The 18,005-nt window shown below is 46.2% G+C and overlaps 1 protein-coding gene across 1 annotated transcript in view; it reads right to left on the reverse strand.

Annotated features, from left to right (window-relative positions):
* The window catches only part of TSNARE1 (t-SNARE domain containing 1), a 339,199-nt gene extending 321,570 nt beyond the window's left edge, over positions 1-17,629 (reverse strand). Inside the window, exon 1 of the mRNA XM_083622303.1 lies at positions 17,612-17,629. Within this exon, the coding sequence (XP_083478429.1) occupies positions 17,612-17,614 (3 nt within the window). The 5' untranslated portion in view covers positions 17,615-17,629. The remainder of the gene's footprint in view (positions 1-17,611) is intronic.
* Positions 17,630-18,005: the final 376 nt, after the last annotated feature.

An 18,005-nucleotide genomic window follows, 5' to 3' on the forward strand; every position in this document is an offset into this window, starting at 1 on the left:
CTCCCAGTGAGTTTCTGAGCACAATTCAAAGTGTTGGTGCTGACCTTTAAAGCCCTAAACGGCCTTGGTCTAGTATACCTGAAGGAGTGTCTCCACCCCCATCGTTCTGCCCGGACACTGAGGTCCAGCACCGAGGGCCTTCTGGCGGTTCCCTCGCTGCGAGAAGCCAAGTTACAGGGAACCAGGCAGAGGGCCTTCTCGGTGGTGGCACCCACCCTGTGGAACACCCTCCCAGCAGATGTCAAAGAAACAGCAACTACCAGACTTTAAGAAGACATCTGAAGGCAGCCCTGTTTAGGGAAGCTTTTAATGTTTGATGGATTACTGTATTTTAATATTCTGTTGGAAGCTGCCCAGAGTGGCCGGTGAAGCCCAGCCAGATGGGCGGGGTATAATTTATTTATTTATTTATTTATTATTATTATTATTATTATTACTACTACTACTACTACTACTACTACTACTACTACTACTACTACTATTACTACTATTCCCACACCAAGGACTCTGCAACGAGTAGCTTTTTGCCGGATATCTTCAGAAGAAGAAAAGGCTAAGGACTCAACCCTGCACAAATCCAGAGTGGAGTCCCTAAGGCGGCTGGATGGCACTTTATATGCCTCATTCTGGCAACTCCTGCAGCCAAGCTGATGCCAACAGTCTTGCTCTGCTTTCCTTTGGACAGTGGGGCCAAGAGGGGCAGGTCTTGTTGTCTGGGAAGCCCAGACCTGCAGACACATCACGGCCTAGGACCCTCATACCTATGGGACCGCCTCTCCTGGTATGCCCCACGGAGAGCCTCAAGGTCCATAAATAGCAACACCCTAGTAGTCCCGGGCCCTAAAGAAGTTAGATTAGCTTCAACCAGAGCCAGGGCCTTTTCAACACTGGCTCCGGCCTGGTGGAACGCTCTGCCTCATGAGACCAGGGCCCTGCAGGATCTGATTTCTTTCCGCAGGGCCTGTAAGACAGAGTTGTTCCACCTGGCCTTTGGCTTGGAGCCAATTTGATTCCCTCCCCCTCTTTCTTTTTTATTTTTCCTTTCTCCTCCTGTGATGAGCCTGCATTTTAATATTTTAATGTTTCAATATTTTAATGTTGTATTTTAATCTTGTTTTTAAGTTGTATTCATTCAACTTGTTTTTATTATTGCTTGTTAGCCGCCCTGAGCCCGGCCTTGGCTGGGGAGGGTGGGGTATAAATAAAAATTATTATTATTATTATTATTATTATTATTATTATTACCCAAGCTTGCACCCCAGGGAAGTCACCTCGGTACTGCTAATGTAGCAGTTTGACTTCACCCCCGGAGGTGCACTTCCATTGTTTCTTGAGACAGCCGGATGCCAACAACAGTTTGGTGCAACTGTACAGGACTAGACAGTGGTACCTTGGTTCTCAAACTTAATCCGTTCCAGAAGTCCGTTCCAAACCAAGGTGCGCTTTCCCAAAGAAAGTAATGCAAAATGGATTAATCCATTCCAGACTTTTAAAAACAACCCCTAAAACAGCAATTTATCATGATTTTTTTTTACTATCTAACAAGAGCATTGATCCATAAAATGAAAGCAATAAACAATGTACTGCAGTCACACAATCAATCAATCAGTAGGTGAACTGGGTTCCACACAGTCTCAAAAACGAAACCAAAAGAGCCGCAAAAACAAAAACGCAAAATAAATAGCAAAAATAGACAGCGCTCAGCATAACACTCAAAACGGAAGCGTGGCACTCAAAATGGAAGTGTAACACTCAAAACGGAGCACATTTGGCTTCCAAAAAAAGTTTGCAAACCAGATCACTTACTTCTGGGATTGCAGTGTTTGGGTTCCAAGTTGTTTGAGTACCAAGGAGTTTGAGAAACAAGGTACCAATGAAACATGTTGCTAGGAAGAAATGATTCCCTTTGTTTCTGGTGTTCAGTTCATGCTCCCTACTGCTTTAACTTAGATTGCATCATTCATGTACAAGAGGCAGAAATCAGCAGGTTTGGGTGAAGTCTATTCAAAGAGAAGTGCAATATTGTTTTAAGGTGGGAGGGAAGGAGAGGGTAACTATCTGTTTGGGAACACTTGTGGGGAATGAATTGTGGTGAAGCGCATGGAAATTTGAACTCCATGCTACAATTTTTTTGCTGCTGTAGGCCTCACTTTCCTTTCTTATATTCCTTTTTGTTCCCTAACATAGTAGCTCGCCGGAAGAAAATAAATAAAAGGAAAGTGTGTCTCAACTTGGAGCCCTACAAATTAATCAATTAAAGCTTTAGTGGATTGATCTGCCGATTAAACCAATTAAGGTTTGCAGACCTACTAATTATCAGCCTTCCCAGCCTCAAATGCTTTGGACAGGTAATAATTATTTTAAAACATACCAAAAAGGAAAAAGGAGAAACGTCAATGGAAAGAGATTAAGCAAACACTTCCCCCCAAATCCAGCCAGCTTTAAAACTGCAACTATACTCAGCACATCGAGAAAAAATGCTTCACTTTAAAGGTGGGCTTTTTGGGGAAATCTTCTGCTGGTCGTCAAAAGGTGCTACTGGAAGGAATTTTTTTAAAAAAATTATTTCGACAATGGCAGACCAACATGGCTACCAACCTGTAACTAGAACTTCTGCTGGTAGTTAAGGTAAGAAAGTGAGGGGACAAAGCAAAAATGAGGGTAACTGACCAAGGCTAAGAGGCAGCATGGGACGCGGGTGGCGCTGTGGGTTAAACCACTGAGCCTTGGGCTTGCCGATCAGAAGGTCGGTCGTTCGATTCCCTGCGACGGGGTGAGCTCCTGTTGCTGGGTCCCTGCTCCTGCCAACCTAGCAGTTCAAAAGCACACCAGTGCAAGTAGATAAATAGGTACCGCTCCAGCGGGACCCCCTTCAATGCAGGAATCACGGGACTTCCAAGAGGCATCTGGTTCTCTGCTGTGACAACACAACACTGGACTAGATGGGTCATGGTCCTGATCCAACTGGGTGGTAGAATTGAACATACCATTTCAGACCACTGGGGAGCAAGGGGAGAAGGCCACTGCAATAGGAAACCAGCACAGCAAGGAGAAGGCTGGGCTGGACTCTTGACGCTCTACTTTTCTACTTGCAGGAATTAAAAAATAAAATTTGGTGGGTATTCATTAAAAAATCACTCCCCCATAGAACTCATTCGACCACCCTCAGAACTATCTGCTTGTGTGTTGCATTTATATCCGACGTTTTATCCCCCAAGAGGAATTTATGGTTATCTCCCTTCTCATCTACACTGCTAGGCAGGTTAGGCTGTGAGGCAGTGATTGGCCCATGTTCATATCCTGCTTGGATGTAAAAGTAAACCTCGAAGCAGATTTTGGGAAGGCCAGCACATCCTTTGAGTGGCATAGTTCGCTCAGCAGGACCAAAGGAGCAAGGAATCTGGCAGGGAGCACTGGGCCGCTCTGCTGATGGCTTACTATTTTTCCGCAAAACACCTACCGCACCACTTTCTGCTAAGAGGCCGCCTGCTGTCTTTCACCACACTGATCCTGCCACTAATGCAGTCAAGAGGCACCTCTGGGTGCCTCTGTCAAGCATTTAAGGCAAAGATCGGCAGACCTCTCCCGGCAATACGAAAACATGGTGTGATCCTCTTAGTGGCCTAATTGCCACTTGTCCAATGTTCCCCTGGCCTTGGACTGTCATTTTGCAGATTTAATATGCATCAAGGCTCCAACGACCCTCTTAAACTCTCATGTCAGCATGCAAATGGAGTTTAATATAATTAGCCAGGACAGGAAGGCAGGGTCAACCGTGTGTTTTTATCTGTCACGCCAGACTCTTAATGCAACGTTCCAAGCCATCTAAGGTACATCCCCCACCATCCCTGCCCAAAGAACCTTTCAGTTTGAAAATAGGTCACTCCCAAATTTAAAGGCATAGAGACCGAAGGAAGAAATGCCCTTGTAAAACTGGTGAGAGAGGACAAGTGGAAGGGCCCAAGCATTTAATATTTGCTTGGATAAGAGATTGTCAACAGCTAAATAGGGGGAGTGGCGGAATAGGGGAGTAAGAGGTTCATAGTCAAAGAATTGTAGAGTTGGAATGAATCCCGGAGGTCGGTCCTCTAGTCCAAACCCCTCCAATGCAGGTATCTCAACACCCGGTCCCCCATCCAATTTGAAACCATCTTGGACCCTGCTTAGCTTTGCAAATGTGCTAGCAGTTTTATTGCTGCACCACCAGGAGGACTCTAATAGAAGCATTTTTTACATGGTGTGGAGAAAGTGGATTTAGAAAGGGTGTGGTTTTTTTCTCCCTCTCTGGTAACACTAGAACAGGTGGACATTCCATGAAGCAGAAGAGACAAAAGGAAGTGCTTCTTCACACATCCCATAGTCGAACTACAGAATTTGCTCCAACAAGAGGCAAGGATGGCCACAACTTGTATGGCTTTAAAAAAGGACTAAGCAAACTCATGCAACAGAGGGCTTTAGATGACTACCAACCCTGATGGCTATGCCGTACCTGCTCTCCCCAAAAGATTCCATCAATGGGGTCTCTGAAAAATTCTACACATCACTTGGGAAGACAAACGAACTAATACCAGTGTATTGGAAGAAGCAAAGATCACCAGTGTTGAAGCAATGATTCTTCAACATCAACTTCGTTGGACTGGTCATGTTGTGCTGATGCCTGATGATCGTCTTCCAAAGCAACTACTCTATTCCCAACTTAAATATGGAAAGCAAAATGCTGGTGGTCAACAAAAGAGGTTTAAAGACTGTCTCAAGGCAAATCTTTAAAATCGTAGTATAAACACCAGCAATTGGGAAACACTGGCCTGCGAGCGCTCCAGTTGGAGAACAGCCTTTACCAAAGGTGTCACGGGCTTAGAAGACACTCGAACTCAGGACGCAAGGGAGAAATGTGCTAAGAGAAAGGCATGCTTGGAAAACCTTCACCGTGATCAACTCCCGCCCAGAAACCAATGTCCCCACTGTGGAAGGACGTGTGGATCCAGAATTGGCCTCCACAGTCACTTACGGACTCATTGTTAAAATTGTGTTTATGGAAGACAATCTTTCTCAGCTACGAGTGATTGCCAATGGAAGAGAAAGAAGACTGTCAGAGGCAGCAGTGCTTCTGAACAGCCATTGCTGGAAATCACAGACAAGGAGAGAGCTCTTGTGCTCAAATCCTGCTTGTGGGTTTCCCATAGGTATCTGGCTGGCCGCTGTGAGAACAGGATGCTGGAGTACATGGGCCACTGGCCTCAACCAGCAGGGTTGATGCACAAATGCTACAGAACATAACATCCAGGGCTAAACCATTCACTGAGCTACCACTTCTATTCCACCTTCTGTTTAATATCAACGTTTTGAGAGGCTCTACTGTCAAGTCTAAGGGACGCAGGTGGCACTGTGGGTTAAAGCACAGAGCCAAGGACTTGCGGATCAGAATGTCGGTGGTTCGAATCCCCATGACGGGGTGAGCTCCCATTGATCGGTCCCTGCTCCTGCCAACCTAGCAGTTCAAAAGCACCTCAAAGTGCAAGTAGATAAATAGGTACCACTCCAGCGGGAAGGTAAACGGCGTTTCCGTGTGCTGCTCTGGTTTCACCAGAAGTGGCTTAGTCATGCTGGCCACATGACCCGGAAGCTGTACGCCTGCTCCCTCGGCCAATAAAGCGAGATGAGTGCCGCAACCCCAGAGTCGGTCACGACTGGACCTAATGGTCAGGGGTCCCTTTACCTTTTTACTGTCAAGTCTACCTGGCTTTTATTTGGCTGTCTTTTCTTCCGGGATGTATGGGAGCAGGAGTTGCCAACAGTGTGCTTTCCATTTGTAGTTGGACTCCCACTCCCATCAGCCCCCCGGCAGCAGGGTCAATGGTCAGGGGTGATGGGAAGTGTAGTCCAACCACATCTCAAGGGTTGGCTACCTTTGGAATGAAGCCAACTTCCTCTTCTCCTTGAGCTTGAATAGCTAGAGATGCTTCAGAATTGCTCCAAATCCCTCAAAGGTGCAGTGTGAATGCCACGCTTGCTAAGTTGGGAAGTGGAACTAAATAATAATAATCATCCTATCATCCTCGACCTTGCTTCTGAAGCTCAGTTTGATGTCCAACACAATACATCACATCCGTCAACAAAGAACTTCATGGAAGCCTTGTGAACAATTGGTGTCTGCTACCAAAGATGGTGGGAATTTGTAAGACCCTTGGGTACCATATTTGCGGTGGGGTGGACAGAACCAAGCAAGAGGAACCCCCATCACTACCGCATAGAAGCTTTCAAGCTGCAAAACCCACCCAACAGAATGTTGCAGAAATTACATGAATCATCGTGTTGTTATAGCAACGTCATCCCTGCATCGGATCTAAAAACCCAGCGCAGTTCACATAATAAAAAAGCATTAGGTAAAAAAAGATATATAATGAGATAAAAATGGATTGGCTCAACCTTGCAATAACACCCACGCTTCCCTTTCCAATACCACACTTCTGAAAGCATCTGAATTTTTGATATTTAAATAAGGGGAGAGAAACCTGGGAGAGAAACTAGAGGAGGCGGGGGGTTGTCAGCTTTGCATGAGGGCCACTGCCGTTATCAAAACTCAAATCCCATTGTTACCTACAGAAGGAATATTCCTATTTCGGCAAGTGGAGAAAGAAAAATAAAATGATAATGTCACACAGAAGGATGTGCTCTGATTCATAATGCTAAAGTTTCGTAAGACTGGCAGAACTCCCTAACAACCACTTGCCACATTATATAAAGAGAACGGCCCCAACCAGCTGCCGTCCCTGAACAGGGGATGTAAACACGACTAGGGCAATTGCATGTGGGGAGAAGAGTGGACTCTGACCCCACGCCCCCACAATATACCCACGTGCATCAGCCTCCATGCACTTCAGCCCTCACCACCTCACATTGAGTCTGCACCTACCCTCCCCATTCATTCGTATTCCCCACTCAAGTGAAAACAGATGAACAGGCCTATAGCCTCTCAAAACCCCGGAGTCCAGGAGTGGCTGCAGAGTCACCAGCTAAGACCAGGTTCAGGTCCCTGAGCCTGCTTCTGGAGAAGAAGAGAGCATGGCCCTATGATCATCTTCTGAGGCCCTTCTTCACGTGTCTCCTCCACAAAAGGTCCAGAGGAAGAAGAAGAGGAGGAGGAGGAGTTTGGATTTGATATCCCGCTTTATCACTACGCGAAGGAGTCTCAAAGTGGCCAACATTCTCCTTTCCCTTCCTCCCCCACAACAAACACTCTGTGAGGTGAGTGGGGCTGAAAGACTTCAGAGAAGTGTGACTAGCCCAAGGTCACCCTGCATGTGGAGGAGCAGAGACGCAAAACCCGGTTCACCAGATTACGAGACTACCGCTCTTAACCATTACACCACACTGGCTCTCAGAGGGCAACAACATGAGAAAGGGCCTTCTCTGCAGTGGCTCCCCGTTTGTGGAATGCTCTCCCCAGGGAGCTTTGCCTGGCACCTTCATTATGCACCTTTAGTCGCTGTTAGGCAAAAACATTCCTCTTTAACCAGGCCTTTGGTCCCTGGTTCAAACCCTGGAGAGTCGCTGCCAGTCAGTGTGGGCAGCACTGAGGCAGACAGGCCAATGGTCTCACTTGGCATAAGGCAGCTTCCTGTGTCCCTATGTCATTTTGATCTTCCCCAAGTGTGGACTGTGGAAGGTTTCCCCTTCCACTTTTGGACCAATACAGCCTTTTAGATAAACATGGCTATTCCAATGAGTCCAAAGCGAGAGGCACATTTAAATGCAAAATGCGCTCCTGTTACTGCTGCGAACCAAGAATCATTTTGTAAAATAAACCTACCAATCACATCAAGCAAAATTACTAGTGAAAAGCTGATCAAAGAAAGCGCATTCGTGCCACTTGGCTTCAAGTTGTATGCTGTCAACTACACAGGCTGCACATAACTACCAATTCCGGGAACAAAAAGTAAAAAGTATCGCTTTACAGCACATGCATAAGGAGTGTGACATGAAACAAATATGTACTCTGCATTATATTATCCCCTCAAAGGAAGCACAGAATACCATTCTGAAAGCACCGGTTTCAGTAATGCCGGAACGTCAGGTTAGTATCGTTACGCAATGGGGTTCTAAGCATTTACTTAGGTTCAGTGTCCCTGGAACAAAGATCAGTGCAGACTGCGGCATCTTTAGGATATACAGTGGTACCTCTGGTTGCAAACAGGATCCGTTCCGGAGCCCCATTCACAGCCTGAAAGAAACACAACCTGCATCTGCGCATGCGCAGGTCACGTTCCGCCACTTCTGCACATGCGTGTGACGCCATTTTGCGTGTCTGTGCATGTGCGAGTGGCGAAACCCGGAAGTAACCCTTTCCGGTACTTCCGGGTCGCCGCGGGACGCAACCTGAAAAGACATAACCTGAACCAAACATAACAAGAGGTATGACTGTATAATTCTATGGATCCAGCACAGAGCAAGCAGGTCTCTGTGTCTCCAGTTCCAAGCCTGTTTCCAGCTCACTCACATACAACTCTGGTTACCGCACTCCTACCTAGCAGCTAGGACAGGGGGGAGAGGAAAGGCCCACCCATTAGCCTGGAGGGGACCATCCCTTTGTTGCAGCTCTTGGGATGCTGATGAGGGGTGCTTCTTGGGATGCTGATGAGGGCACCTAAGTGGCCAGCTAAGGTCACTGCCTTGCGAAGAAGCTTGTCCTACTAGTTCAGCAACAGGATCCACCATTAGATTCTAATCTTCACTGGACTCTGGGAACTGGAAGGGATTCAGGGCATCATTCAGACTGAGCTCCCAAACCCACAGCAATATTCTAATGAACGTTAACCAGAATTCCTTTCAGGGAGCAAAACCACCACAACCACCCTGATTCTCCCCAGGATTTTCAAGGAAATCCCCTAGCAAAGCATTCATAAATGCACAAACTCCAATCGGGGAACAGGGGTGATGGGAGTTGTAGTCCAAAAGGTCTCAAGAGCACCAGATTCAAGAATGGAGCCCTACTGAATTATTTCTAAGGAGGCCTAGTTCAAAGTCAGGTAGCAAATCTGCTTCAGGTGGGGACCAGCATGATGGACATTCATCCATGCCACAGAACGCTACCTACATAGGAAAGCTAGATGGTGATTGCAGGGTGTGGGTCGGTTCAGTATTGGGTTATGAATTCAGAAGATACATAAGAACAGACACGGTTCAGCAGCTGAGCTCTGTACACAAAAAGTCCCAGATTTGATCTCCAGGTAATACTGGGAGAGAACCCTATCTGAAACCCCGGGGAGCTTCTGCCAATCAGTGTAGATGATACGGAGCTAGATGGACTAGTGGCTGCAGGGCATTGCAGAGGTTTGGACTAGATGACCCTCGGGACCCCTTCCAAGTCTACAATTCTATGCTTCTATAGTCTGACTCTGTGTAAGGCGCAGTGTTAGAAAATCAGCTATATGAGCTAGGCGCCAAATGGCTCCTTAAACCAAGGTTGTTGTGTTGTTGTTTGGTTGTTTAGTCGTGTCCAACTCTTCATGACCCCATGGACCAGAGCATGCCAGGCACTCCTGTTTTCCACTGCCTCCTGCAGTTTGGTCAAACTCATGCTGGTATCTTCGAGAACACTGTCCAACCATCTCGTCCTCTGTCATCCCTTTCTCCTTGTGCCCTCCATCTTTCCCAACATCAGGGTCTTTTCCAGGGAGTCTTCTCTTCTCATGAGGTGGCCAAAGTATTGGCGCCTCAGCTTCAGGATCTGTCCTTCCAGTGAGCACTCAGGGCTGATTTCCTTCAGAATGGAGAGGTTTGATCTTCTTGCAGTCCATGGGACTCTCAAGAGTCTCCTCCAGCACCATAATTCAAAAGCATTAATTCTTTGCCAAAACGGAATGTCTAGTTGCCATTTGGGGGGCAAAATGGCTCTAAAGCAGGCATAGGCAAACTTGGCCTGCCAGATGTTTTGGGACTACAACTCCCATCATCCCTAGCTAATAGGACAAGTGGTCAGGGATGATGGGAATTGTAGTCCCAAAACATCTGGAAGGCCGAGTTTGCCTATGCCTGTTCTAATTTTTTTTAAAAAAAATGATGGCCTGACTGTGATTGATTCTTAGTTAAACATCTGGCTAGTTCAGATGAGAACCTTCAGCTGGGTTAAGTGCTCTGAGAACTTAAAGAAGAGAAGTCCCTTGATCCAGGGGCAGTCCGCATATCTATTGCCCTATTCCAACCTCTTTTTCTTAAGGCTGACTGCTCCTGCTCAGGCTGCACAGAAAAAGCAATTTGATTCCAGAAATGCATTCTGATTGTGCAGATAAAATATCACTGATAGGGTATTAGTGTGTGAAAACAGTCAGGTTCCAAGGATCCCCAGGCATGCATCTCCAGATGGTGGAGACGCCAGGTATCTTCACCTGGTCGCAAATGGTTGAAAGGCAGGTGCAAAATGTGCCTGGTGCTTGGCTGATTTTGAACACTGCTAAGGCGGCATGGGTGGTGCTGTGGGTTAAACCACAGAGCCTAGGGCTTGCTGATCAGAAGGTCGGTGGTTCGAATCCCCGCGACGGGGTGAGCTCCTGTTGCTCGGACCCTGCTCCTGCCAACCCAGCAGTTCGAAAGCACATCAAAGTGCAAGTAGATAAATAGGTACCACTCTGGTGGGAAGGTAAACAGCGTTTCCGTGCACTGCTCTGGTTCGCCAGAAGCGGCTTAGTCATGCTGGCCACATGACCCGGAAGCTGTACGCCGGCTCCCTCGGCCAATAAAGCGAGATGAGCGCCACAACCCCAGAGTCGGCCACGACTGGGCTTAATGGTCAGGGGTCCCTTTTCCTTTACCTTTAAGGTGGTTATGTTCCTATGTAACAAGAGCCCTGCTGCACCAGGCCAAATATCTACCAAGTCCAGAGTCCTGTTTTGCACTACCACCAAGCAGGTAACATGCAAATGACAATCAGGGTATGGAGACAAGAGCTATCTCCTGTTGTCGCTTCCAAAAGCTGACATTCTGGCTCTAACCATCAAGTTCCAAATCGCCATTACAGCTAATACCCACCGATCAAAAGGCTGCTGTTTCTCTGTCAGGTGAATGAGTCACAGAAGATAAATAAGCTCTGTCTCATGAGAAACACTGGGTCCTCCCACATGGTATCTTGCAGGCAGCAAGTCAAGTCAGGGAAAGGTAGGCACGTCTAGACCGTAGAGAATCGATTTATAACATACTTGAACTGAAAGCCCGTTTTACAGTAGCTGTAGAATCAGCCCCGAATTCCCCGGTAATAGACAATATAAAAAAGTGAATTGTCCCCATGCACCGAAGCGTGTCAATTGTAATTCAAGTTATAGACCAAAACCTTGCTTTGTAAAAGGTGCGTTTGTTAAATAAAGGCCTCTGAACACTTGGGAGAGAAGGGGCTGAACAGTTATAGGGAAGAGTTGCAGTTCAGTGGTAGAGCCCTTGCTTGGCATGGAGAAGGTCCCAGGTCAAAACCTTGGCGTCTCCCAACATATCTGGAAATGTGCTCACTCTGAAACTGCGGAGAGCTACACGAATGTAGAAAATACCGAACTACAGAATGAGGTCCACTTACCGAAGAAGACTTTCCTGCACTCTCCTCCCCCAGAACACCCTAAATCTGCTATGCTATGAAGTGTTGGGGGGAAACCCAGAATATATTTTGGGGGTGCACATAGGGGAAGAAGAGGGGGGGAAATCCCATTGTATTAGTGGACCTCTTTCACTCTACATATACACCACTGAATCCTACCCACCATGTCGAATCAGGTATAAAGTGTATTTTTTAAAAGTAATTTTAGTATGGCCGAAACATCTTTACTGGGGATAAAGCACCCTCGCTTTACTTTTCCAAAGGGGGAAAAGGATACCAAGAATCTAAGAAAAATTTGCAGAACAGAAACTTCAAATACAGATGCCTGGAGCCTTCCCCCCAAAAAACCCCACTAGTTTAATCAAAACTCTTTTTGCTTTCCTCAAAAGCCATCCATTGTTTAGACCAAAGTGGAGGAAAACAATTCATTTGAGACAAGATGCTAGTACTTGCAACTCTGATTTCAAAAGACAGCGTGAGTAAACTGAGCTATATGCAGCACTGGTCTGACTTGGTATAAGGTAAAAGGTAAAGGGACCCCTGACCATTAGGTCCAGTCGTGGCCAACTCTGGGGTTGCGGCGCTCTTCTCGCTTTATTGGCCGAGGGAGCCGGCGTTTGTCCACAGACAGCTTCCGGGTCATGTGGCCGGCATGACTAAGCCACTTCTGGCGAACCAGAGCAGCGCACGGAAACACTGTTTACTTTTCCACTGGAGCGGTACCTATTTATCTACTTGCACTTTGACGTGCTTTCGAACTGCTGGGTTGGCAGGAGCTGGGACCCAGCAACGGGAGCTCACACCGTCACGGGGATTCGAACCGCCGACCTTCTGATTGGCAAGTCCTAGGCTCTGTGGTTTAACCCACAGCACCACCCTACTAATGAAGTAAAAGCCTCAGGAGGCCAAGGGGAGGAACCCTGAAACCTAGCAGTAACTTGGATACAGACAGAGAGGCTAAGGAGAATTGAAATCATGAGGGCTAACCGCTGAACCACGGGCCTCTGAACCTGGACCTCTAAGCAAGTGTTGGAATCTGGGAAGCCCAGACCAAGGTTTGGGGCAAGTACCCTTTGATGAGAGAAACCCAGCAGAGATCTCACATCACAAAACATGCAGCAAAGAAAAGTGTGGAGAGATAGGCTGCAAAACCTTAAAAATGTGCCCTCTCAGTGAGCCCCCGAAATATTCCCCTTTCTGAGCTATCCTACTTCCCTAGCATAGAGACAGACCACGTGTTTGGTAAGTCATAAAATTGTTTACTTACAAAACTCTTCAAGGGTCAGATGAATGTGCATTTCTGTGAAGTAGTCAGCAAAGATGCACAGGCAGTCAAAATGTTGCTTTGTTACAAAAGGTACAAGTTTCTAAAGTATCAATAGAGAAAAATGCTGACTCTGGGGTTGCGGCACTCATCTCGCTTTATTGGCTGAGGGAGCCGGCGTACGTTCAAAGTGCTCAGAAGTTAGTAGAATGCTCTATCCTGCCCATGGACATGACAGGGGAGATGGAAATCCAGCAAACCCACTGGGACAGGATGTGCAGATTCTGAGCAATTAAAACAATAGGAGAATGTCTTTCAGGACCCTGGACAGAGACCAGGGAGCGCACACATTGTTCCAATGACAAAACAAAACAATTTTTTTTCCTTCCAGTAGCACCTTAAAGACCAACTAAGTTAGTTCTTGGTATGAGCTTTCGTGTGCATGCATACTTCTTCATGTATGCACACGAAAGCTCATACCAAGAACTAACTTAGTTGGTCTTTAAGGTGCTACTGGAAGGAAAAAAAAAATTTTTGTTTTGACTATGGCAGACCAACACGGCTACCTATCTGTAATTGTTCCAATGAGACTCTCTACTGAGCTCTTAGCTACCTAAACTTGAGCATACCTCTAAGGATTCCCAACTGAGTAGTTCAGAGATTTAAAAAGGCAGCCCTTTGGCCTAGATCTAAGTACTCACTTGTCTCTCCATGATCTCATGCCAAAGCCCACTGTCTGCAATGGTGCAAAGCACTTGGTGTAGGGTTCCAGCCTCATATTATCCTAGCCAGTTTGAATCTAATTAAGGGGTAAACCACAGAGTAAGCTGTCTTGCCAGGCTTAGACTATGTCATCACTTCATATCTCGAAAGAAAATTTTGTTATTTCTCTCTCCATGTGGATTTCAGTACATAAAGAACGCCGAGCTGGTCACTCCACCCATATGGCTTTAACCAACCTCTTTTGCTTCGGACAATGAAACTAGCAGAAAGAAAAAGTAAAAAACACAATTTTAAACAAAAACAATGCAACACATCACAATAAAAAAGAATTAAAAAAAGAAAGAAAAAACAGAAAAACAAAATCCATTAAGGAAAAACAAAGAAAAATACAACAAATCTTCTCAAACCTTATCTTTCATTAGCTTATTTCCTTGACCTCCTCACACCTCTCTTTTTTGTATTCTAGTTCGATTGTCTGTTTCAGCAAATCCTTTCCATCTTTCCATATTTTTGTCCTGTAATTTATCTTAATATAATGTAACTTTACTTTCCCTCCTTTCACCAATTAACAGTCAATTTTTTTCTTAGTCCTTTATGCCCTTTCTGCTAAAACCACATAACATCATTCCAACATCCTTCTAACATTCATTAATTTTACAATGTTTCTGTAAATAGTCTTTAAATTTCTTCCAATCTTCCTCCACCGACTCTTCTCCCTGGTCTCGGATTCTGCCAGTCATTTCCGCCAGTACCATGTAGTCCATCACCTTCATCTGCCATTCTTCCCGGGTGGGTAGATCTTGTGTCTTCCAATACTTTGCAATAAGTATTCTTGCTGCTGTTGTAGCATACATAAAGAAAGTTCTATCCTTCTTTAGCACCAATTGGCCGACCATGCCCAGGAGGAAGGCCTCTGGTTTCTTCAGAAAGATATATTTAAATACCTTTTTCATTTCATTATAGATAATCTCCCAGAAAGTCTTAATCCTTGGGCATGTCCACCAAAGGTGAAAGAATGCGAGAATGGTACGTTCTCAAAGCCACGATGCAAGGTAGATCTTCTGCCAGATTTATTTTGGGCAGAGACTGGAACACAGAAACACATTTCTACAGCAAATGGCCAGACGTCTGAATGACAGAAGTTCTGCTCACATCATTACCTGGGTATCTGCCTTTCCAAATACTGCTCTCATCACTTATTCATCTTGCCGCATTGCTGAAGGGACTCTTCACACAAGGGAACCACCAGGGAACAAAACTCAGTGACGGATTCCTCTGTTAAGTAAAGAACTATATTTGCTGAATATTTAAAGTGCAACACCCCTGCAACAAAACGGCAAGCTCCACAGGGTTCCATCAGCTATTCCTTCTCCGTCTTCCCCTACCACTGAACCTTGCTCAGGGGTTGAATGCATAAAGTATCCTCTAGTCATCGGGGAAAAGAGACATCACAAAAGCCTTTGGTTTACCAAGCACAAGTCAAAAAGAGGATACGTCTAACTGCCAAAGCTATAACTCCAGGGAAGGCTCATCCATTTTAAGCACTTGTACTGCCTCGTGATCACCTTGTTATGACCTTGCAAAGGCTCTCCAATTTATTCTAATATTGCTTTAGAAAACTTGGAAGGCCGTCAAAAAATTATGCTTTTTCCACCTAATTAAAACATACCTGTGGAAGGGTCGCTGCTGTCCCCATGTGACTTATTGAGACATCGGTCTACAAACTACATTCAACAGAAGACGATGGGCTGTTCCTAAATTATGATATTGGAAAGCAAGAGGAAATTTTCTTACTAAGATGCCTTGCCCACCATGACCAACCTGGATTTTGGGGTGTGCTATAGCTCAGTTAGTGTATATTCATATTTGTTTTATTTTGTTGCATTTCTATTCCACCTTTTTCTCCATGATGCTAAAGATGGCACACGTGGCTCCCCCTCTCATTTAATCCCCTTAACAACCCTGTGAGGTAGGCTAGGCTGGCCCAAGGTCACCCAGTGAGCTCCATGGCCACACAGGGCATTTGAATCCTGTTCTCCCAGGACCTACTCTAACCACTACACCACATTGTCACTGTGTAGTCACGGTGAGGCCCAATTCAGCATTATTTGCCATCTGCATGTGCACATCTCATAGCAGCCTTGCAAGGATTGCTCAAGAGAAAAGATGATGCAAGGGTAATAGAGTTCCCTACAGTTCTGAAAATTTGAGAATTGTTCTGTTTGACTATTCTAGGTCTCATGTCCATGATGGATGAACCAACATTGCTGGAGAACTGCTGAAGCCAGAAGCTCATCTTGCAGCATTCATCAAAACTAGAACAGAACATGCCATGTGGCAAGTCCGTCCCTTTGTAAGGTGTGGCTCTTAGGTCCAAACCGTTCTCTTCTCTGGTATAGAGCAAGTCGTACAGCTTTCCATCATTAATCATTGGTCTTCTCCAATACTTGGTCTCCAAAATGGAACCATGGTTTCCTGTAGAGGAGCAGTGTCATGATGCTGGGATTAACTCCCTTCTCCAAGAGGTGAGCTGGAGGGCCCAGAAGATGAGCACATGGTGGCAATGCCCTTCTGGCCTAAGGATGTCACACTGTCAATTTCTGAGTCTTAAGACTCCATCAGACATCTCAAAATAACCAGAGTCTCCCCTGCTTAGACATAAATGCTGCTCCTTTATAAGTCTCGGTCTTAGGCTGACGATTGCTGAAGCAACATTTGAGCTCTGCTGTCTTATAACACAGTCTAAGTCCTGCACAAGGCCTCACTTCAGCCTCGCCTTGGATGAGGTCAGTGCTCACATCATGACAGGAAGGGTTTTTTTTAGAAGACCACCAGAACCTGCTACTTCCTGGTGCCTGCTGGGACAATGCTGATATCCTGGGCTGAGAAGTAGGAGGTGTTTGTGACTCAAGAGCCAGTGTGGTGTAGTGGTTAAGAGCAGTGGACTCGTAATCTGGTGAACCGGGTTCGCGTCTCTGCTCCTCCACATGCAGCTGCTGGGTGACCTTGGGCTAGTCACACTTCTTTGAAGTCTCTCAGCCCCACTCACCTCACAGAGTGTTTGCTGTGGGGGAGGAAGGGAAAGGAGAATGTTAGCCGCTTTGAGACTCCTTCAGGTAGTGATAAAGCAGGATATCAAATCCAAACTCCTCCTCCTCTTCTTCTTCTTCAAGATCCTTAGGACTTGGGTCATATTACAGAGAGGCCTAGTGGATCCCCGGGATCTAGCGGACCCATGCCCCAAGGCCCTGCAATACTGAAGGAGAAAGGAAATGGAACAAATAAATAAATATCTACCTAGTTCAGTTTAGGCTTCCTGCCAGAAAGCCAGAGGGCCTGTATGCTGTGTTTTCTGAAGAGGAAAGTCTTTCTCGTCAACATAATGACAACCGACTGCAGCATAATGAAAGTTCATGCATTTTGGTAGAGCAACGCAAGAGATTGAAAGAGAAGCACCAAAGAAGCAGAGGACTCAGGAATCAGAAGCGTGCAGGTTGATCGGGAAAGAGGCAATCTTTCTAGGATGTTGGATCCAAAAGTATTTAAGACCTTACCAGCAGGGCTGGGGGACCTATGGCTCTCCAGAGAATGTTGGACTACAACTCCTATCATCCCTGTCCACTGGCCAGGCTGGCCAGCAACATCTCAAGGGGCTTTGTAAGTACCAGCACTTTGAACCGGACTTGGAAGTGTGGAGGTGCTGGATCCCGCATTGGACGGAGAACCTGCCCCACTCTGACAACAGATAACCTGGCCTCCACCTACAAAATGCCCCCTGGAGGTCCAAAATGAAGACCCTACAACCACACACACTCAGCTAACTTCTATTAAGGGCCTTAAAGTACACTGTTGTGTGTGTAAGAGGAGGAAGGTTTAATCCATCAGGCCATGGTCTCCAGCATCCACAGTGGATTTGACACGCAGGGATGGAGCCCTATGTCCACCCATTAAAACTGACTGGTCTGTTGGAGAGTTTGACAGGGACAGAATGGAACAATTGTGTAGGTGTTGAGACGGCTAGTTCACAGGGTAAAACAGCTCCATACCATGTGCTGGGGATGTCCCCAGAGATGCACTTTCAGGGAAGACCATCAGAAATGTTCAGTCTTCCACAGATGCAGCCGCAGCTTCCCAGATGCAATTCTCACTCTTGCAGCAGCTGAAAAATGCGCTGGAAATGTCACCGGAACCTCCACGGCTGTATCCATGGAGAAATTTTGCTTTCTGCGTTCTAAAACAATCTATCTATTCCAAAAACGCAGCCTCTCATACTTATTTTCCCCCCCTGTACATGTAAATTACCAGTGAGTCAATGGCAGGGGAGGAAACTGGAGCTACATCTCCCAGATTCAAGGAAAACAATCCGGCTCCTGGATTGGGAACAGTCGGAAGGAGCCCAGTTCTGGATCCCAGCAGCCCTACAGACTTTGAAGAGAGCCG

The sequence above is a fragment of the Podarcis filfolensis genome, assembly GCF_964270895.1.
Source record: "Podarcis filfolensis genome assembly, chromosome: 7".
Taxonomy (NCBI): Eukaryota; Metazoa; Chordata; class Lepidosauria; order Squamata; family Lacertidae; genus Podarcis; species Podarcis filfolensis.